A 23,370-nucleotide genomic window follows, 5' to 3' on the forward strand; every position below is an offset into this window, starting at 1 on the left:
AAAGGGCGGCCTATAAATGTTCAATAAATCTACAAATCTACAAATCTACAAACATGTACCAAGTGGAAATAGCTGATCCACATGGAGAACAATTGTGCACATTCACAGGCCAGATCTATATGGAATACATGTGACCCATTAGAAAACATAGCTGATGCTTTTGTATGTGTGACAAAAATCTACTCCATAATATAGTCTTAGAGGTTACCTCAGAAAAATTATGCAGAAAGGGTTACAACAACATATACAAAAACATTTTTTAAGCTCAGGAAACAAAGAAAACATCGGGAAGAAGCTAAAATGGCTTCCCTGGGATATAAGAGGGCAGGAAGAAAAGCATAGCCAGGCTTTCAAGATTCCTTCACCATAGCTTGTATTATTAAACATAGTTCCAGTCTCTAAACTTGTGGATTTAATTTCCTTGAATTGCTGACACATAAAGAGAATAGCAGAAGCATACATACATGTGATAGTGAAATAAGGAGCTGATAAGAAAAACGTGATTATCAGAACATTTAATATTTATGTAAGCTATAAATGGTACATAACAAGAAGTACTCTTACATTTTACATTGTGGTATTATTGGATATATATGCTTTTCAGTTTTTATAATGTGTGATGAGATATAGAGATATTTCTAGATGCTTCAATATTTTATTCTGAATATACAAGCATAATTCTGTGCATGTGTGTACTCAAGCTTGCTTGATACAGAATAACAGAATTGGAAGAGACCTTGGAGGTCTTCTAGTCTAGTCCAACCCCCTCCTCAGGTTTACAGCTTGAGGCTGTTTCTACCACCCCCACCAAAAATTGAATAAAATGCCCCTACATGGAGACCACTTCATGTAAAACAAGCTTGTTGCTCTTCCCTGACACTGTATGTATACTCATACCTCAATAAACTATAACTTTCATCTCATTAGCTTTTATTTTGCTTGCATAGACATGTTCCCAACCTATGTCACAAAGATCCTTTAGTGCACTGCCTCCACACAACATTGGAAAATTCTAGCAAGGCTGTCTTAAGAGTAGCAACTTACAGTAAGTTAGTCACCATAGTTTTAGATAGTAGTGATGACACAATAAAAGTAATGAGGTTCTATCAGACTATGACCTTCAGAGAACACCTAAAGCTATGTCACAGAAGCCAATCCATTACAGATTAAAGATTCTCTGGTGAGTCTGTCACACATCTGTCCTCTAATTTGGTCCAAGTTATTTCTTTTCTAATCCTTTAACTTGCTTTCAAGAGCAAGTCCTTGACATTTGACCTTCCCCAAACCTTTAGTTCAGAACAGCTTGAGTTTCCCGAAGGCTGTTTCTAGACTGTTTCACCAGACATGGTCAGTGGATCATCTGCACTGCAAATCTCATAACCCTGAACAATGACTGGAGAAAAATCTTTCTTGAAATCTTTCTACTGTTTAATGATGTAGGTATTGAAAATCTCCATGTTGCTTCTTGTAGCATGAAATTTGGTACTTGTCTATCACTTTTCCCTTGAATATGAAGGTACAGTATATATGCAATATAACACTGGAAAATGAAGATAGATCTCTCAAGGTGAAAAACGTCCATTATGCCAGAAAATTGACATGCAATAATTTTGCCACCAGGACTGAAATAAAGCCTGACTTTTAGCTTCTTTTATGTTAACGTTGTTCTTGTTGTTATAACAAGCCATTTTTGCCATATTCTCATAATTTAAGCAATCAAATATTTGAATAAAGAATATTCATTCATTATAGGTAATTCTCATCTTATGACCCCAACTAATTTATGTTGCTAAGTGAGAAATTTGTTAAGTGAGATTTGCCCCATTTTATGATTTTTCTTGCTACATTTGTTAAGTGAATTATAGCAGTTGTTAAATTAATGACACAGTTGTTAAGTGAGTCTGGTGGCCCCATTGATTTTGCTTGTCAGAAGATTGAAAAAGGCAATCACATGACCCTGGGACACCGCAACCGTCATGTTTGTTTGTTATGTTATGTTTATTATACTTATATGCCGCCCTATTCCCGAGGGACTCAGGGCGGCTAACAAACAAGTGGGGAAGGGGGAGATAGAAAAAAACAAACAAGACAAAAACAAGATACAAAAAACAGATTAAAAGCTACACAACAATCACAACAATTCAAGTGGGGCTGGGAACTCATCAGCCCCAGGCCTGCCGGAACAGCCAGGTCTTGACGGCTTTGCGGAAAGCCTGAAGGGTGGTGAGGGTCCGAATCTCTACGGGGAGATCGTTCCAGAGGGCTGGAGCAGCCACAGAGAAGGCCCTCCCCTGAGGGGTCGACAGTCGACATTGGCTAGCTGATGGTATTCGGAGGAGGCCTAATCTGCGGGATCTGATTGGTCGTAGGGAGGTAATTGGCAGGAGGCAGTCATAAATGTGAATCAGTTGTCAAGTACCTGAATGTACATCTTGTGACCATAGGAATGCTGCATCAGTCATAAGTATGAAAAATAGTCGTAAGTGACTTTTTTCAGTGCTGCTGTAACTTTGAATGGTTGTAAGTAACTAAGTGAACTGTTGTAAGTCGAGGACTACCTTTATTTCTTCTAATGAGATCTTTACTTAGCCTAATGTGATATTAGTGTGTTGAACTGTACACAATCGTCTTCTTGCACAATATTAACTATATCTATGCTGGATTCTGCAACTGTCTAAACTACACAATGTTAGTAAATCAAGCAAAATATGTGACATATTATGTGCCAGATCATTATCTGGGATGTGCTGTACATGATGTTCCTAGCAACAGTTACAGAAAGTTACACTTTGTTTTCAAAATGATCTCTGTGATCATTAGGATATAAGCCCGTAATTAAGTGTTTATGGGGAAACACACATGATAGTACCAGTATTGCTATTCTAATCTTGTGATAATATAATTCTGAAATTTGGGGTGTCACAATCCAGACAGCACTGACAACATCATTCCATAATATTTTCTTATAATCCAAAAGAAATGTATTATTGATAGCATGCAGTCTGAAGACTTTCAATTTGGAGATACATTAGAATGTAGATGAAGGTCCTGTCACTTGTAGCAGAGATAATGAAAGGATGGAGAGAGTGCAAGAAAATATACTGAATGAAAAGTTAAACAGGAATTGTATCTCAGTGGATACAGACAGATATTGAACCTGGGATCACATCTTCGAGGATCCCTAGGATGATTGTTACACAGGAAGAACCTGGGAGCCCTTTGGATCAAGTTGCTTCTTAGGGTTTTCTGCGTACTAGAAGATTTCAGGACTGAAGGAAATGTGGTTTGGACCAATCTAATCATACTTTACATGGAGTGATTTTTGATAAGATACAGTAGATGCAATGTCTTTATGAGATATTGGTTAAAAGAACACATGTAAAGTTTTAGTGGACACAGCACATGCATCTTGGGTTATTGAAATTTAAATTTGATTATGATCTGTGGCCAATATAGAACCACACACTTTTAAAACAATAGGTCACATGATAAAATGGGTGGAACATAGTGTAAACAGTCAGAGAATAGTTAACTTTATATTATTTGGATAGTAATAGTATAAACTTTATACTATTTGGATAGTATAGTAAATAGTAGAACAGTATAAATTCAGAGTTATAAGAATATGTAATTGGTAGCCTAATTCTAGATGAAGACAAAATGCATACTATCTGGGTAAACTTTGAACCACTAAAAATCACCTTATAAAATATTTCAATGATAGGAGAGTATCAGTTTATTAAAAAGTGATTCAAAATTTTTTGCCCCTACACAAAAGCATGCATGTAAGAAAAACATAACTATTCCACAAAAGTTATTACAAAGACGCTTCACAAGAAAGGGACAAAAAACTGTCTAAGGGAGGGGGGGGAACAGTTATTCATGACATTTTGGAGGAACCAACACAGTGGTGGGTTCCAGATCCCGTTCCAACCGTACTGGTTGGAATGGGATCCGGAACCCACCACTGTGTTGCGTGTAGCACGCATGTGCGCATGCTGCACACATCCATGTGGACGACGCCAGGCCCGTTCCAACCATACTAGTTGGAACGGGCCTGGCATCGCCCACATGGATGCGTGCAGCATGTGCACATGTGCAGTGCACGCACGCGGTGTACCTACCTGCAATGCCTCCGCAAGCCTCTGCGATGCTCCAGCTGCTCGGCAGAGTGTTGCGCAGGTGCTGCATGCACCATGCGTGTGCACTGAAGTGCCGAAGGCTTAAAGGACAGGTAAGGAGCTCGGGCGGGCGGGTGGGCCCTCCAGAGCACCGTGCCAGAATGGTACCCGGTGCTCCAGGCAGGCTCTGGTACACCTGTACCGGGGCGTACCACCTGCAACCCGCCACTGAACTTCCTAATCTTACATGGCCTCACACAAAATGTACCTAGATTACTTTATGATGGAGCTGTTGTCAGAACATAAAAAAGATGCACAGAAATGACCTGGAAAGCCCACTAGCAATCGTCCAATAGAGAAACCAGACAGGATTATAAAATTCTTATCAAGTAGAATATGCTGAGTTATTCCTGCTTCTCTATCCTGGCAGGGACACCATTGTTAGTTGCTAGGGGATTGTTTTGATATTTCTCCTCTAGCCCCACTGAAGGGAGGGCACTTCCATTGCCAGGGCAAAGGCTCTTCTGTGAGGCATTACGAAGGTTCTAAAACCTTCCTCATACACATATAACAGAACTTCACTGACATTTGATTTAGAAGGTCCCTTATGTGCTGCATCACTGGCAGTGTAGAGATCTACCTAGATCAGTTTGGCACTCCACATTCATAAATGTTGTTTAATGACAGGAGTTACCCGATCCATTTAACACTTTATGTGGAGAAAGGCATATGACTGCAATTAGCTTATAAAGGAACTCATTCAATAAAACTTAATTATCTAACAGTATCCGTCCTCAGGTAACATGAGAGCCGAGGTGGCGCAGTGGTTAGGGTGCAGTACTGCAGGCCACTTTAGCTGACTGTGATCTGCAGTTCAGCGGTTCAAATCTCACCGGCTCAAGGTCGACTCAGCCTTCCATCCTTCCGAGGTGGGTGAAATGAGGACCCGGACTGTGTGGGGCAAGTTGCTGACTCAATTTGCTAAAAAATTTGTAAACCGCTTAGAGAGGGCTGAAAGCCCTATGAAGCGGTATATAAGTGTAATAAATAAATAAATAAATAAATAAATAAATAAATAAATAAATAAACAAACAAACAAACAAACAAACAAACAAGACAGTAAATGACAACTAAGAGCCTCTGCCTTCTGACTGAAGATGTAAGAGATACATTCTACAAGTCCAGAGACTTTTGTTTTTAAAGAAGTGACATCCTTTTAGCTAAAATCTTTCTGTTAAACTTTGATTGCATATTTTAGCATTCTGGATTAGCAACTTTGCTTCCATAGTTCCATGGGTAGGGCATCAACTAGGCCAGTTTCATAAAATAATCCCTAAAAAGGGAAGGTTTTTGTTCATGAGCACAATAGATTCTTACACAATACTTTTTCTGAGTTTTATCTGTTTTATTTCTTTCAGAATTAAAGAACTGCCTCTCTAGAGAAAAGAGTAAATATGACCCAGAGAGTACTAGTAAAACTAGATGTGTTGAAGCGATATGAGAAGAAAAAACTGAGCAAATATGACATGGTGGAGGTAATTTTTGAGATAATATACAGCAGAAAGTTGTGATTCAGCTTTTAGAACATACAGTATGTTTTTTCCTATGAACTTCAAGAAAACCACAGGAACTTGGATTCATTAGGATTCTGAGAACTGATTCAAACTTCCTGTACATAAATAAAATGTGGGGTGAAACCTAAAAGTACCTCTCAGTTTTACTGAGGACAATTAATGTTTCATAACTGGGTTCTCATTTGAACAATGGCATTGCTTCTATCAGCAGAATGGAAAGGAGTGAGTCTCCTCCTCCCTGTGATCCACAAAGTGAAAAAAATGGCTAGATGGTGGCTACAACTGTGCAACTGAATTTCAGTCAGACTGTCGTGGCCACCATCTTGATTTTTTCCCCATCGCATCCTGTGGACACTCTTGTCTTCATCTCTTTTCATTCTTCATACATCCCACAAAAAAAACTGTCCTGGAATACTTGGGATTGCAGAGCAGAGGATGAATCTTTTGCCCCATTCTGATTGGAATGCAATTTCAACATTGGATGATCTGAATTTGTTGTTTTACCTGTGTGTTCTCTAAAATGTTACCTTCATTTTCATGTGTTTATGCCTTGTATGTATTTATGCTTTATGGTTCAGTGGCTAAGATGCTGAGCTTGTCACTCAGAAGGTTGGCAGTTAAGCAGTTCGAATCCCTAGCTCCATGTAATGGAGTGAGCTCCAGTTACTTGTCCCAGCTTCTGCCAACCTAGCAGTTCAAAAGCATGTAAAAATGTAAGTAGAAAAATAGGGACCACTTTGGTGGGAAGATAACAGTGCTCCGTGCACCTTCTGCCTTCAGTCATGCCGGCCACATGACCACAGAGATGTCGGACAGCTCTGGCTCTTTGGCTGAGAAATGGAGATGAACATCGCCTCCTAGAGTCAGAAACAACTAGCACACATGTGTGTGGGAGCCTTTACCTTTATGCCTTTAAAAATGAACCTTTTGAACAATAGGCTGCCTCTTTCCTGATAGGGCTTGTTTAAAAAGGAGTTACTTGAAACTATAGCTAGCTACTCACACAATCTGTATAAGTATTGATATTTTAAAAAACTACTCTGGTGCTTTACATAGTAGTGAAAAGTGAGTTTACAAGCTAGATACTAATGATTTCCATCTATGTGTGTGTTTTTTAAATCAGTGTCAGAATCTTGGGAAAATACAATTACAACCCTATCACAGAACTCCATTGACATTTGATTTTAAATTGTTTTATGAACCTACAACTAAGAAATCAAATATTCCAGCAATTCCGTCTTTACATAATTCATACATTACAGAAAAGGAGCAGAGTTTGACTATGATGCCTGAAAGGTAACACTTCTTTGATCTGATCTGAGCAGTATTTCAGTTTTGCTATGTATTGTCCACTTCTGTCAAGATCACAATGAGTGTTGAGTGTCATGTTAAGAGCCACATTTTAAAAGTAGCAAAAGGTTTTATGAAAGATCTTCCATTTTAAAAGGTATAAAGGGATGTTCTAAACATCTGCAAGCCACCCACCTTTCCAAACTACACACACATTTATACAACTCAGGGTAATTACATAAATCCACTCCATATTTTCAGCTTCACTACCATCAGAATCACAAAGCTGAATGAAAGGAACCAAGAATCACCACTACATTAAACATTGCTGAAGTAGAAATAAAGTTTCTTTTGTTACCGCTCCATGCAACAATGATATAAACCAAACTGCTTGTGCACATATGCCTCATACACATATTCACTTTGTACTATGTGCATATTTTTGGTCAGATCAGTGCAGATCTTTCAGAACTTGGGTTGGCTGCAATTGGGAGGCCAGGAAAGCTGACATGTGATGTAAAGGCAGACAGGTTTCACCATGGAACCAGTACAATATAATGCAATGCAATACAATAATGAACAATGCAACCATTGCAAAAATAGGAGAAAGAACCTTGAGATATTCATCCATATAGAACACCCTTATCCAAGAAAACATGGATGACTTTCGGTCACTCATACTTTCTCTGTCCAACCTTCCTCACAGGATTGTAGTTGTGGGGGGGGGAGGAAGAGGAGGAGGGAGCACTACCTATACACTTTCAGTTCCTAATATAATAAATAAAAAATAAATATTTGTTTACAGAGGCCTGTGAGCTCTTTAGAAACTAATTCCATGCGAGTGTGTGTGTGAATCTATCCTAAATGCTCACAAATTATTGAAGTTCTTTTCTTGAACTGTTGCAGGACATTTACATTAAGCCAATTTTGTATTTTACAGCTGGGATAGTTCTAGAACTTCAAGTTCTGCATTATCAACACACTTCTCTAGGAATAATTATTCTGACAAATCTGCTGCGAGGCCATCTAGTGCTCCAAGTTATCTGAAATGTAAGGCAAATGATCTGAAAGACATATTCATTATATTTATTTAGTAAGTTTTCAACTGGGAATCTATAACTGGCTTTTCAATCATTGCCAGCCACAGTTTACTTAATCGACGTTTATGCAATAAATCACAGTTGCCTGGGATCACATAATCCACTCTATCAAGGTTTCTTAACCTTTTTTTTGGGGGGGGGGGAATGGACCACTAATGGGGTTCAATTTTTTTACTACCGGTTCTGTGGGTGAATGTGGTGTGACGTGCCTTGTGGGCGTAGCAGGAGAAGGATATTGTAAAATCTTCATTCCCACTACTCTCCAGGGGAAGAATACTGCAAAATCTCCATTCCCTTCCCACTCCAGGGGAAGGTTACTGCAAAATCCCCATTTCCTCCCGGTCAGCTGGGACTGAGGAGGCAGAGAATAAATGGGGGCAGGGCCAGTCAGAGATGGTATTTACCAGTTCTCCGAACTACTCAAAATTTCCACTACCGGTTCTCCAGAACTGGTCAGAACCTGCTGAATACCACCTCTGGGATGGACCCTTTTAAGATCTAGTAAAACTATGGACCTCTTTTCAGAAAAAATATATATTTAAATGCTTAAAATGAATTAGTGAAAATCAAGTTGCAATTTTTTCCCTATCTAAATTCATGGATCCTCTGCTTATACACTCCAAGAAAATCCATGAACCCCAGATTAAGAACTTCTGCACTAAAACATAAATAACATATTTTCAAACGAGGAAAGCTGGGTTCACATAATACATTCAGAGATTCTCAGGCTTTTCAGTCCCTAAAATAATAAATGAATTTGCATGAGCCCCCATATCCCAAAAGGAAATGAATTATTTTGTTGGGATTCGGCTTGGGCAAGAAACAAAGAAATAAATATGCCAAATAATTTAATTTTTAAAAAGCACCTAGATATCGTAGGAGTTTGGGCAAAGCAAGAAACCCCAGCAAAGTTCTGACTGCACTTCTACTCTTTATGATTTGGTTAAAAAAAAGGAAAAACTATGTGACCTCACTAAGAAAATCACATTTTAAGCACTAAGTCACAAAGTAATAGTTTACCATGAAGTGGAAATCCAAACTTGCAAGGTAATTATTTTATAATTAATGAAGGATTCTAAATTTTAAATTCTCTCTTTCCTCTCCTCCCTCTCTGTGTTCTACCTACTTACCTACCTATCTTCCACAATTTTTAACTCATTTCTTTCACTCCTGCTGCTTCGTATGGCTTTTCTCTTTCCTTTTTTTAAGCCTATGCCAATGTTGGTGTTAGTATCTGGGAAAAGAGAAGTTTGTCATATGAGAAATATATTCAAATTCTATATAATTTGAAGGTTGTGGTTGAAATAAAGTGCCACCTCATTTACATTTCTTGTTATAATATACAAAAATTACTCTTTAATTCTATGTACTTCTTTTTACAATCCATCTGACATCAGCAATTCTTTTGATGTGGGATAGTACTTTTTAAACATTGCTGATAAAAACTTTGCAATGTGTTACATAATCCCTTTGAGTACATACAAAGAAATACCAAATTCTCTTTTAATATGTAACTGGCATTAACATTTATAATGTTCCCTAAATTCAGTAATGTGTTATCTACTCATAGAGCAACTTTGTCCAATGTGATTTTCAGATATTAGATTTCACTTTCCATAATTTCCATCTAGAGCAGTGATGTGCGATGAGGTTTATGGCTGCTGAGGCAAAAAGAAAGAAAGCGGCTTTTGGCCGCCCGGCCACCCCGGCGCTATGTCGGACATAGCGGCAGGGTGGCTTTTGCCCGCTTTCAAGAAAGCTTTCTTGAAAGCAGGCAAAAGTCGCCCTGGTGCTATGTCTGACATAGAGGCTTTCTTGAAAGCGGGCAAAAGCCGCCCTGCCGCTATGTCCGACATAGAGGCGTCCCACCTCTATGACATAGCGCCGGGGCGGCGGGTAAAAGACCCACCTCTGCTGGCGGGCTTCCCTGACAAAGAGAAAGAAAGCTGGAGAGCTGCCCTCCCTGCCTCTCCCTCTGAGTGAAGAAAAGGACACACACACACGCACACAAACACACACACACTACTTACAATTACTTACAAATTACATTAATTTTGAATTCCTCCTTCCGACCCACATACCTTTTCCAGCTGTTTCACAATCACAGAGGATTTCAACTCTGCTCTTGCCTGCCATGATGAAAATGTAAAAATATAAAAGGAAAAAAGCAAGAGCTGCTGAGGTCAGGCTGGGTTAGCTGCTGCCAGAGTCCCCAATGGATGACTCTGCTTAACTGTTTAAAAAAGCCTCTAAAAAAACGCCCTCTACAGGAGGAGGCAAGGGAACCACGTGCCTCATCTACATAAGGAATTTTTCGGCTTTTAACCCTTGCTTAACTCTGCTCAAGTGATCATAAAGTCAGACTAAATGAGGCACATGGTTCTCCCGCCTCCTCCTGTAGAGGGCACTTTTTTAGAGGCTTTTTTAAACAGTTAAGCACTAAGCAGAGTCATCCACTGTGACTCTGACAGTAACTACCTCAGCCTTTTTCCTTTTAATTTTTTTTTCTTTTCATGATGACAGTGGTGAAGCTCTGCCTCCCCTGCTTCCCCTGACTGCACGTCACTGATCTAGAGTAAATATCTCATTTCTCAAAAACCAATTCAGTATATTGTTTGACAATCTGTCTAAGCATTCCAGATTGATGCCAAGGTCATGTAGAGATGCCCTCTTTAAGGCAAGGCCAGCCTTGTTTTTTCCTGATAGATCTGTGCACTTATTTGATATTTATTCCTGTTTTATTCTGGCTTTTCTTTTCATAATGTATTTCTAAAAGCTAATTTGAAGACTGCAGATGGGAGCTTCTTAATCCTGAAAGAAAAGTTAAAGCAAAATACTGCTTATTCCACCTCAAAAGTTCAGAAAATACCAGAAACATCAGATGTAAGTTGTACTATTGAGAATGTCATAACTGTTTTCTTGAAAACCACAGAATTTATCATATAATGCCAGTATGTATGCCCCTTGCTCTTGTATGTCAAGATTTAATTTTTTCTTTTCCTTTTTAGAAATTTTTTAAAAATTCAAATCAACCTACAAAGCATGATCTCAAAAAGTGATAAAAGAATAAATGAAATCTGATGCCACTTCAATTTAGGAGAATATTCAGCAAAATGCCTTTTTAAACATGTTTTTCTTTTTTACAGCTGGTCATCTCAAGGAACATGTGATGATCTCAGTTTTGTTTCATTTTTTCCTTTCATTTTATTTAAATTCTACCATTTCTACTTCTTCCATTCCAAATCATAATCTTCCATATGTCACTGTTCTCCCAGAAAGATATAAAGTAATAACATCCACCACAGCTTCATTCTATCAAAACTTCCACCTAAAGATTCATAATAAGATAAAGAAGCTATAGCTTAGATTATCCATACTAATAAAAATGAGGCACAGTGGCTAAGATGCTGAGCTTGTTGATCGACAGGTCAGCAGTTCAGCGGTTCAAATCCCTAGTGCTACGTAATGGGGTGAGCTCCTGTTACTAGTCCCACCTTCTGCCAAACTAGCAGTTCAAAAGCATGTAAAAATGCAAGTAAAAAAATAGAAACCACCTTTGGTGGGATGGTAACAGTGTTCCATGAGCCTTTGATGTTTAGTCATGCCAGCCACATGACCACAGAGACGGCTTCGGACAGTGCTGACTCTTCGGCTTAGAAACGGAGATGAGCACCGCCCCCTAGAGTCGGGAATGACTAGCACATATGTGCGAGGGGAACCTTTACCTTTATCCATACTAATGCTGAGGTCAGTGCCTCTCGTTTTGGGCCAGGTTTCCTCAAATTCATCCAAAATTTTAGTTTTACCCCAAGGTTATCACATTGCTACTGTATGCATAAATTGGCATGTCTAATCTAGCAATTACTTGTAAAACAACATAATCTTGTTCACATGCCAACAACCAAAATGCAATCTACTGAATCCCAAAATTGAGGCACCAAGCAACTGAAAAGTGATGCAAAGGGAATATTGCACTTACAAGGAAAATAGTTGAAGGGGTTAATAAAGCTTTAAATGCAAATCAGCAGAAGACTCTCCCCCACATTCAAAAAAGTAAATTCTGAGGCAGGAATTAAAAACATCTTAAATTCAGAGCAGATTCACATTGTTTAGACTTGAATAATCAAAGCAATCCAATGTAAACTATTGACTTGATTTGGGTCTCAAAGTTGATTTGATTCAAATCTCTGAATTAAATTGTTGATTCAGACAATTTTAGGCGGGGGGGGGCTTTCAACACATGTGAGAAGGCTACTACCTTTCAACTCAATCCAGGGACAACAAGTTTAATTCAATAATTTGATCTGGATCAATGAACCAATTGAAAAAAATTAATTTGATTCAAAGAGTTTAATTGAACTACCTTTGAACTGAAACTCCCTATCAAATCTTCACATACTTGCAATATTCAAGGTTTTATCATTGACAGTGGAATGTTTCTAATCAATGTATCAGTTATAAAGCATGCATACACAGAGGTAATATGAATTATTCCTTTATTCTCCTTTGAATGTTTTGTTTTACATTCAGTTGTTTGCTGAAATGCCATAATTTTGCCTCTGATTACCACATTCTTCTATTTGTCCCTTCACATCGGTCTTGGTTCCCATGCATATCATTTTCTTGGCAACATTTTCAGACGTGGCATGCCATTGCCCGCTTTGTAGGGCTGAGAGAGAGAGTGGCTGGCCCAAAGTCACTCAGCTGGCTTTGTTCCTAAGATGGAACTAGAACTTAACATTTCCTGGTTTCTAGCCTTTAATTACTACACAAAATTGGCTCTCCCGTATTACACCGTGAAGCAAAAAGAACAGATTTTGGATTTCTTTCCGAAGAGAAAAGATAATGGTAGAAAATATTTATGTTCAAAAGGGTGGAGGTATTTTTCCCCCTAATGACAGGTAACAATAACTGTAAGATTTCTCCCTTTTCATCATCTTTCTTAAATAAAAGGAAATTGTTGATGTTTTAGGCACAGAAGATTGGATAATGCAGTTCCTGGAAAGTGTGGTTAAAAAATGTCAAGATGGTGGCTGTAATGGTATGATCAAAGCTCTCAGTCATGGCTGCCATCCTAACTTTTTTGAGCATACCCAATGAACGCTCCTGAATAGATAGCTCATGCAAACAACTATATCTGTTAATTGAAATTAATACGTAGACTGTATGTCTTTATAAGATAGCAACTAAAATGAAATTACCCATTTAGTCCTGGCGTAATTAACACACACACACAAACACACAAAAGACATGATCACAATCTGATTTAAATCCCAGCAGTTAAGCTTTCATTAACTTTGCTATGGACAGATTAGCTGGAGACAGCAAGGAGAAAGAGAAAGATAAAAATCTGATGAGTAGTCAGAAAAAGTGAATAATAACAGATAATAAACTCTTTCAACAGGTCCCTGTTAGCAAACAGAAAATAACACTGTACAGGGCCTCTGTTCTAATACTGCCATTTCAATGCGGGTTTATGCAATTATATAAGAGAGTACATTCAAGTATGTGTCTGGAAAAATGCCATTTTAAAAGGCTCCTGCAAATAAGAATCTGCTATATCAGAACCGTAGAGTGGCCGAGAGCTGTTCACGATTGAATGGCTGATGACAACCATGATTTTAGAACTGTTTAGAAAAGATTTTCTGAGAATTTTCCCATATTAAGAAAAGTGGAATATCAAAAAGTGATGCCTTGTTTGCACACGTTGATAACAGTTGTAATGAAATCTATGCCTCTCGACAGTGAAGTCCACTGTCAATCACGGAAGGACTTTGAGGAAACGAAATTACAGATAATCCAGAAATGGGTCACATGAGTTCATTGCAATCATATATCATACAGATATAGCTTCCCTGCCCATAACACCAAGTAAGATGATTGTAAATAATTGAACATGGTCATTCATGATGTGTAAAAGCATCTTTGCTTGATAGCGTTACATCTACCTCTGATATTTTGAACTTACGTTTAACATCTTTTCCAGCTGAATTTGTTGCCTGCAAGAACCTATATTAATTGGGATGGAGAGACATCTATCAGAGAGAGAAAAGGTTGGAGAAAATAAATACTCATCTTGAACCCCAGCAAATGCATTCAAATAACACATAGATTTCAGGAATGGGAGAACTGGTTCAGATATTCAATACAGCTGAAGGAATTGTTTTAGCATTGTATATCTTAAGACTGAACTTCAAAGGCTGAAAAAAAATTAGCTTGAATTCCTGAACAAATAGCATTTGGATTAAATTTGATTTATTTAAATGTACTTTATTTTCTATGACTGATGCATTTAAAATAAATGTAAAGACATAATATTTTGTTATAATCATCTATTTCAATATGCACCATGGATTCAAACAAGTGTGTTGCTTGTAATTTTGTTACAAGAATAAGCAACAATAGGCTGCAAAGTTTGGAAGTGAAGGAGTCAGTCACAAGACGTGGACCAGAGAAGAGAATGAATGAATGGATTAATTAATTAATTAACAAATACAAATAAACTAATGCTGGAGATTTTCTTCAGTTCAAATGTTACTGATAATGTTGAATATTTCCTAATGACTAACTCAAACATTAAACAAGATGCCAATCCAAACACATTTCCCCAAAGTGACAGATTTAATTCTGGATGAAAACATTCTTAGATGTGAATTAGCCTAATCTTAAAATGCAAACAAATGGACCAAAGGCCTGAAACTGTCTTTGTGACTCACTGGCTCCACAGGGTAAACAGCTTGTAGTTTGGACATTGTGATAGCATGTGAATCAATTCCAGATCAATCTCAATCATAGTTATGCTTCCCTTTAGTTATATCTTCTCCACTTTTTTCCAACAGTCCATCCAAATGTAAGCCAATTTTCCCTAACTTGGTTTCTGTCTGGGTAGACTAGAATTCAGGCCCTTTAATTCTCAAATCACTTGTAGTGCAAAATACCACGTTTCCTTGAAAATAAGCGTGACCCGTCAAAACCGCGCTCGAATAAGCCGCGCCCGATTAAACCGCGTCGCTGACGTCATCAACAGGGCGACAACAGCCAGCGCAGAGAAAGAAGGGTGCTTTAAATAGCGCTTTGAAAGCAAGCCGATTCAACTTAAGGTAAGGGTTAGGTTTAGGGTTAGGTTTAGGGTTAGGTTTAGGGTTAGCTTTAGGGTTAGGTTAAGGGTTAGGGTTAGGTTAAGGGTTAGGGTTAGGTTTAGGGTTAGGTTAAGGGTTAGGATTAGGTTTAGGGTTAGGTTAAGGGTTAGGTTTAGGGTTAGGTTTAGGGTTAGGTTAAGGCAGTGTTTTTCAACCTTTTTTGTGCAAAGGCACACTTTTTTCATGAAAAAAATCACGAGGCACACCACCATTAGAAAATGTTTAAAAAATTTAACTCTGTGCCTATATTGATTATATATAAAGTAATTTTCCCACGGCACACCTTACACTATGTCACGGCACACTAGTGTGCCGCGGCACAGTGGTTGAAAAACACTGGGTTAAGGGTTAGGTTTAGGGTTAGGTTTAGGATTAGGTTAATTTTAGGTTTAGCATTTACAGCGTGCTTCTGTCTCCGCGCTGTTGTCGCCCTGTTGATGACGTCAGCTTCGCGGTTTCGTCGAGTGCAGTTTAGTCGAACGCGGTTTTGTGGTGGAACCAAAATAAGACCTCCCTGGATAATAAGCCCAATTGGACTTTTGAATGCATGTGCTAAAATAAGCCCTCCCCCAAAAATAAGCTCTTCCTGAAAATATTGCAACACAACAGCAGCCATGAGATGACCACGCTCTTGGCCTTCTGCATCTCAAAAATAATAAAGCCTCCCCGAAAATAAGGCCAAATGCTTATTTTTTTTGGGGGGGGTGTCAAAAAAATAAGACCCTGTCTTATTTTCAGGGAAACACGGTATCTAAAAGGCATTAGGATGAGAATGTCCAACTGAAATGATTACACTAAGCATTTTTGTGTGTGAGAGAAACAAATGGCTTCTATTTGCTGATAGCACTGCATTTTTAAAATAAAATCTCCTGTTTCAGATGACATAATAAATCAAGCTGCTATTTATGCTGAGGCCAGAAGAGAACCTACTCAAGATCATTTGCGGTCGATTGGCCAGGATAAAAGGTAACTAACCATAATTAGAAAAAAAAATCTTTCTTTAAATGAGAGCTGTAAATCATTTTTTATTTTTATGTTTACTGGTAGAAATATTTGAGTGGTGCTCTTTATCCCATATCAGAGGGAAGGAACTGGCAAGGATACAATATAAAAATAGTGGGACACAGTCCCGCTCTAAAAGGAAATGGGAATTTCTTTAATTTCCTCTTTCCAGAAAAATAACAACAACCTTTCAAGCCCCACAATTTACTTACACATGTAAATGTAAGTTTAGGATTGTAAGCCACCTAGAATTATCTTTAGCCATGGTGTCTCATAATAAATAAATAAATCCTGAAAATCTTATCTGAACAAGCAATAGTTTTGGGACTAATTAGCTGAATCCTGAATTCAGGTATCATTTATATTGTGCTTCTTTCAAGGCAAAACCAATGCCTATTATAGCAAATAGATTTTAGACAATTCTTATTAAAAATATAGAGCTTATTAGGCCTTCTGTATTGACAAACAGCACTCCATGCGCCTTTGGCGTTGAGTCATGCCAGCCACATGACCACGGAGACATCTTCGGACAGCGCTGACTCTTCAGCTTTGAAATGGAGATGAGCACCGCCCCCTAGAGTTGGGAATATCTAGCACATATGTGCGAGGGGAACCTTTACCTTTATTGACAAGGATATTTAAAAGTAGAATAAAAAGTAGAAAAGTCTGTGACATCATCTCTCCATCAGTTTTGTGAAGAAAGCCTTTCCTTTCCCTTCCCATCAATCAGCACATCTAAATCATAAAATAAAATGAAAACTTAGAATAATTTTCTCTTAGCTATTGAAGTCTATTCTTATTTAACACAGCATTGAAAGCTAGAATATTAAGACTTAATGTTAAAAGAAACTGACATTTTGTTTATATAGAAATAAAAGACAAATCAAAAAAGGAAAACAAACAAAAAGTGCAAGACTTTAAAAAAGTAAAGTTAAGAAATTTGTGACTTCTGACTTTTTCAACAGATAATGGGATTCTTATTGTCCTTCCTTCATTAGATATTAAACAAATCCATTTAGCTCCTTATTTAATCCATAGTCTTCAGATCCATAATACAGAATAACAGAGTTGGAAGAGACTTTGGAGGTCTTCTAGTCCAACCCCCCCCCCCAACGCCCTGTTCAAGCAGGAGATCCTATACCATTCTGGACAAATGGCTTTCCAATCTCTTCTTAAAAACCTCCAGGGATGGAACAGCCACAATTTCTGAAGGCAAGCCATTCCACTGGTAGCAAATTTCTCCTTCGTTCTAGGTTGGCTCTTTTTGTTAAGCTTCCATCCCATTACTTTTGTCTTGCTCTCAGGTGATTTGGAGAAATAGATCATGATGTCATTTCTTCTTCAAGAAAATGTTCTTATAAGGTTTTAAATCTTTCAAAAAAGTTTGTTGCTTTTTCTGTGATCAAACAGGTCAGTTTTGCCACTTCTGCAAATTCTGACATCTGATTCCTCAGATCTTAACGCTACACCCTAGTTATACCCATTAAACTCTTAAAAGAAGTTTTTTAAATACTGGCATTCTTTACATCAAAAGCTGGCATTCTTTATACGATTTCTAGTGCAAAGGTTCTTAGGTTCAATGTTAAAAAATTTAATTCTTTATGTTGGAGCTCCCTCTTGCAGTTAAAAATAGAAAGACATAGAAGTTGTCAACAGACAGCAGGGATGATTAATGTAGGAAAGTAAATCCAAATGTGGCAAAGAGAATCATAACCAAAATACAGATGGGTAAAATTCTCATTGGTATAATATTGAACCTTAGATAACTATGTGATCTGCTGTGTTATTATTTGAGAGAAAGGTCATACAGGATGTGATCGAAATATATGTTAACATTTAGGCTGATTATAAGTTTCGTTTTAACCCCAATGCTGGATGGTCCCATAACCTTCTAAGAAGATCTAAGATCATTTAAGAAGAGCACATAGCATAAATAAAAATAATGTGATGGCTTCAATAGTAAGCCAATAATTACTTACCTAAACAGAATGACCAGTAGACATGGGAATGATGTCCTATTTCCTGCTGGTTTTCCCATTGACTTTGCTTGTGTGAAATTGACAAGAAATATTGGAAGAACAACAGCCATGACTTCATGTATAAAATTGGTCTGACCAACATGGAAATTTCAATTCCATAGAAATTAAAAGTTCTGAATTTTTATGCTTTCTTTAAGTTAGTGGATTTTAGGTACCGTGATTCAAACATAATTGCAGTATAATGTACCATTTGGGCTAACTTGAAGGTACAAATAGACAGAGGTAAACCCCCCAGGACAGTTTTAATAGTGTATAGTTGAAGTCTTTTTTAATCAATCCATGTCTCTCTTTGGCTTTCTCACAGAAAATTAGTAAAACAAAACCAAAGAATACTGCCTTTTCCTCAGTGGTGGGTTTCAATTTTTTTAAGAACCTCTTCTGTAGGTGTGGCCTACTTTGTGGGAGTGGCTTGCTGGCCATGTGACTGGGTGGGAGGGGCGTGGCAGTCATGTGACTGGGTGGGCGTGGCCAACTTGTAAAATGTGGTGAAGCTCACTTAACAATGCTCTTGCTTAACCAAATGTTGGCATTTGAAGCACACAAGTCTTAAAGCTGTCAAGTTACAAGATCCTTGCACCCCTAACCCTTTAGGAAAAAAACCCCAGGAGTATTCAAACTTGACAGCTTTAAGTTGTGGACTTCAACTCCCAGAATTCCTCCTTTCGCTCTTCATCTTGATGATGTGCAGATGGGCGGGGGGAGGGAGCTGGGACCGGTTCTAAACGGCACTGTAGATTTGTGGAACCTCTTCTATAGGAGAGGTTAGAACTGGCAGGGACCCACCCCTGCTTCTCCTCATAAAAATCCTTGTTATGTATGTTGATCAATTACTGTATAACTCACAACAGCCCTTTTCCCTTTTATAAGTAAATGCACTTCTAAAGCTGTTACAAAAATCTGTTTAATAATTGAACAATCAGAAGGTAAAAAATAAACCCAGAATCAGCTTGAAAAGTTAATTACAGTTTGAGATCCCAGAAACATACAGTCATAAATCTCAAAATCAAAGAGAGGACTTCAAAAGAGATATAATGAAAGGAAAAATAAATGGACATTTTAATTAAAACCTGAAAGGCACCTTAGTTGACTGCCATTGCTCACCACTCACCAAAACTGTAGAGGGCTTTCAGAGAATATTTGACGATTGTATAGTTTTCTAGTCTTCCACAGAAAGAAAATTGCTGTTTTGCCAGATTTTTGAAAATTAATGATGATTAAAAATATTTTTCTATAGTCCGGAAAGAAGAAATCTGAAACAGTATATCCACTGAAACAACTCTCTAATGAGCTGTCATCTTGAAAGCCAAAGACTGTATTTAATTGTAGGCTTTTCTTGTGATTTGTACAAATGTGACAAAGTATTCCTGTTTCCAATATTATTTATACAGTGGAAGCTCTCTATTAAAAATGCACACAAAAGTTCATTCTGATTTTTAAAAAAACCCAATATATAGATATCATGTTCCCTACACATGATGGATTCAATGTGGCAAACTTATTTTCAAGAGAAAAGAACAGCTGAGAAGAAAAAGGATGTACCTTGCTAAACATTCAGCATCCTAACCTACTCCTTGCTGACTGAGGATACATAAATATATTGTTCAGAAACTGTCCTATGGTCAAGGAAGTTGAGACAAGTCCTCCCTTAGTAACTGGGTGAGGCCAGCAGATCTTGCAAGATGTTGTCTAACATATCCAGATGTTTTGCAACACCAGGGATTTAAAGCTTTTTAAAAATTGGGCTCAAAACCCAACAGGTAATAAGGACTTAAAATAGGTTTTTATTCTAACTTGATGAATTAACAGTCTTCCATTGTATTTTCTGCTAGCTGTAGAGTTTGTCTCCAACCCATGTATAGTATTGTCCAGTAATCCAACTGTGAGGTGATCATAGCACATTAGCCCAATTAGGGTTGCAACTGAAACATTTGCTGGAGACCAACAAAGGCATGTCCCTTGGCTGTGGTTTTCACCTGCTATCTAAGCAGAACTAAGAATTAACTACTAGTAATACAGTATTATTCATTTAAACGTTGATTGTCTAGTGATTATTCATCTTCTTGTTTAAAAGGAAAGCCAGTCTTCCCAAAGATTATTTAATTAATGATGGACAAAACATTCAGGCTGGCTTCATCCATGACAACAAAAGTTTAAAAAAGAAGAAAATGCCTCTTCTGCCTCTGAGCATTATGGATGAATTAGAAAATCCAGACTGCAAAATAATCAGTGCTGGTTGTGTAAAAGTAGAATCACAAAATCAAATGGTATGTGCTATTTTGTTTCCTTTTGTTCTTTAACCATTATTGCTGTTGTTAAGATTTTCTAAGCTAATAACATTTTATCACAAAAATCCAAATTTCCTTGAGTTTATGATGGATCCTTTTGGAGGGGGAGGTGAGGTAAACAATAACTTTTATGAATCTAATACAGAAGATGTACTAGCACAATCAGTTTTATTTGTTATGCTACTATTGAAAAATGCATGTTACTTATATCAGTGCAAGAAATGAAGTTGGAGATTGTGGGTTGACATTATGAAAGTTATACAGATGGAAATGTTTAGTAAAATTAGAGCATGAAGTTGATTACAAAATGAATTAACGGTTCCACCACAAAACCGCGGACGACAAAATCGTGCTTGACGAAAGCGCGCATTTGACGTCATCACAGCGCGACAAAAACATCGCGCTGTGATCAAAAAATGTAAAAATAAAGTGAAAACCTTACCCTAACCCCCCCAAACCTAACCCTAAACCTAAGCCTAAACCTAACCCTTAACCTAAGCCTAAATCTAACCCTAAACCTAACCCTTAACCTAACGCTAACCTTTAACGTAACGCTAAACGTAACCCTAACGCTCTAAACCTAACCCTAACCCTTAACCTAACCCTAACCCTAACCCTAACCCTTACCTTTATGTGAATCGGCTTGCTTTAATTTTATTTTTATTTCAATTTTTAATTTTTTTCGTCGTGCTGTGATGACGTCAAATGCGCGCTTTCGTCGATCGCACTTTTGTGGACCGCGGTTTTGACGGGTCACGGAATTAACGGGATCACTTTAAATCCTGCCCAGAAATCAATTGGACTCCAGATTCAGAATAAATATGCATGAGAATTTCTACCAATTTATGATTGGTGAACTCAACCTAGGGAGCAAATTCACTTGAGTGTATTAGAAAGTATTTATAGTTGAAAAAGGTGATAAATAGGCTTGTGGCGGCTTGGCTTTGCATCAGTCTGGCTCTGCCCACTATGGAAACAATGGGATTCTTGAAACTTCACCTTGTTTCTGAGCATCAATGGCAGTTTCCATAGCTGGAAAAGGCTTTTACCAAAGTGGTTTTACATAAGAGGCATAGTGAAGCATTATCACTTTGTCTTCATACACAGCAAGATTGCACACTTTTGCAAAACAACTTCAAGGGGGGGGATCTTCTTCTTGCCAAACTCCATTGAAAATTTGTGCATCCTGGCAATGGATATTTGTCTTTAAATTAGATCTTGCCTCCCCCACCCCTACTCTCCAATCACTGTAATTAAGTAAGATTATAAATTAGAAGATTTTGGCTATGGTACTGTTTTTTTTTTAAAACCACAAATGACTAACTTACTTCACTTTTGAAAAAGAAAATATTCAAAACATCCAACTACTATAGTACTAAGGCTACTCTGGATTTATATGTAAAAAAATCCAAGTGTGAGCCGTTGCTGTCTCTAAACTTCCATTTATGGTTTTGGATTAAACTTTTAAAGCTTACATTTCTTTGCAGGGTTTGTGTGAGTCTGGATATAAATTTGAACTTCTTGAAAGTTATATGAATGTGGTTTCAGGAATGTGAGTGTTAGGCAACAGATAGTTTCAAATAATTTCAAGAGATACAGGTGTCAGTATGAGCTCTCCCTAAGTATGTGTAACAGTTGTGTCCTAGTAGTTGGTATAAAAGTTTCACTATCTCTTTCTTTTTGTAGAAAATGTGTGAATCCTTTCCCATCTTTAGTTATGAAAGGAGCAGGTGGAAGTTTGCTTGGAATCAATGGCTTTTGTTATATGGAAAGAAGACACTTGATTATTTGAATCAGGACAATGAAGCATGTATGGACCTAAACCCAGTTCTACAAAATAATTATGATGATTCCATTGCAATAATCAAAAGTAAAATATATCCTCATTCTAATCTGAGAGCACAGAGGAAGAAAAAACCCACTTTTACTAGGAAACCAAAACGCATTACCATTCAGATTTTATCTTTGGAAAAGCAGTTAAGTAATCTTTCTGTAAATTCTCAGAAAGGGACACCTTTGGTTCAGAAAACCCATGGACATTTCACCAAAACAATTACCAGGCATGTTGTAACTGAGAAAAGTATTCTTCAAAATATGTCCCAGCGTAACAAAGACATTCTTATGGCAGACGGAAAAAAACCTATAGATAATACAGAATCCAGTCTCTCAACTGTATCAAGAATAAAATCCTCACTTGCAAAGTTTTTGAAAAAACCACTGACTAAAAGTAAAGAAAGACTCAAAAAAAGCAACACAATTGGCAATTACAAACCCTTCCCAAAACCAATTCCAGTTTGTGAGACTCCAGATGGGTTACTTGTCCATAAAGTGCGCTTTTTAGCGGATTGTTCCTTAAGAAAGCCCAGTGACAAACTATCAGCTGATAGAAGCAGCTCTGACCAGGATCCCTTCTTAAATGAAACTATATCTGACATAGAACTCAGAAGCCAGGATCTGGACTCTTCAATGAGAAAAAGTGGAGAGACATCTAGCGAGATGACAAATTCATCCTTCCTGCTAGACTTCCTAAACGAAAGCCTGGAGTCTGAGAAATCAGAAAATGTAGCTATATATTCAAAAGATGAGAGCAGTGGAGAATCTTCTACAGCGATAAGTATACCAACAGCATCTTTAGAATCTCCATGCCTTTCAAGGCCTGGAACAAGTAACAGCTGCAGTAGCAAAACAACATAGCTCCAACCTCCGAAAGTTACTTGTTGTTGTGTGAAAAGTTTTCAAGACAATAAATATGTACACATCACACAGTGGATTAGATTTATTGCCATGTTATATCATGTCATTTGCTGCAATAATTGAAAT

At 37.7% G+C, this 23,370-nt stretch overlaps 1 protein-coding gene across 1 annotated transcript; it reads left to right on the plus strand.

Moving 5' to 3' along the window:
* Positions 1-1,065: 1,065 nt before the first annotated feature.
* LOC148044570 (uncharacterized) lies at positions 1,066-23,311 on the plus strand. The gene is made up of 9 exons (XM_087719535.1): positions 1,066-1,180; positions 5,540-5,656; positions 6,819-6,991; positions 7,926-8,035; positions 10,862-10,968; positions 14,072-14,138; positions 16,103-16,190; positions 20,337-20,529; positions 22,237-23,311. Exons 2-9 carry the CDS (start codon positions 5,576-5,578, stop codon positions 23,242-23,244), a joined length of 1,827 nt encoding a protein of 608 aa, XP_087575661.1. The 5' UTR covers positions 1,066-1,180; positions 5,540-5,575; the 3' UTR covers positions 23,245-23,311.
* The last annotated feature ends 59 nt before the right edge of the window (positions 23,312-23,370 follow it).

The sequence above is a fragment of the Thamnophis sirtalis genome, unplaced genomic scaffold, assembly GCF_051295495.1.
Source record: "Thamnophis sirtalis isolate CommonGarterSnake01/CBP01778 unplaced genomic scaffold, rThaSir2_p1.2 scaffold_7, whole genome shotgun sequence".
Classification (NCBI taxonomy): domain Eukaryota; kingdom Metazoa; phylum Chordata; class Lepidosauria; order Squamata; family Natricidae; genus Thamnophis; species Thamnophis sirtalis.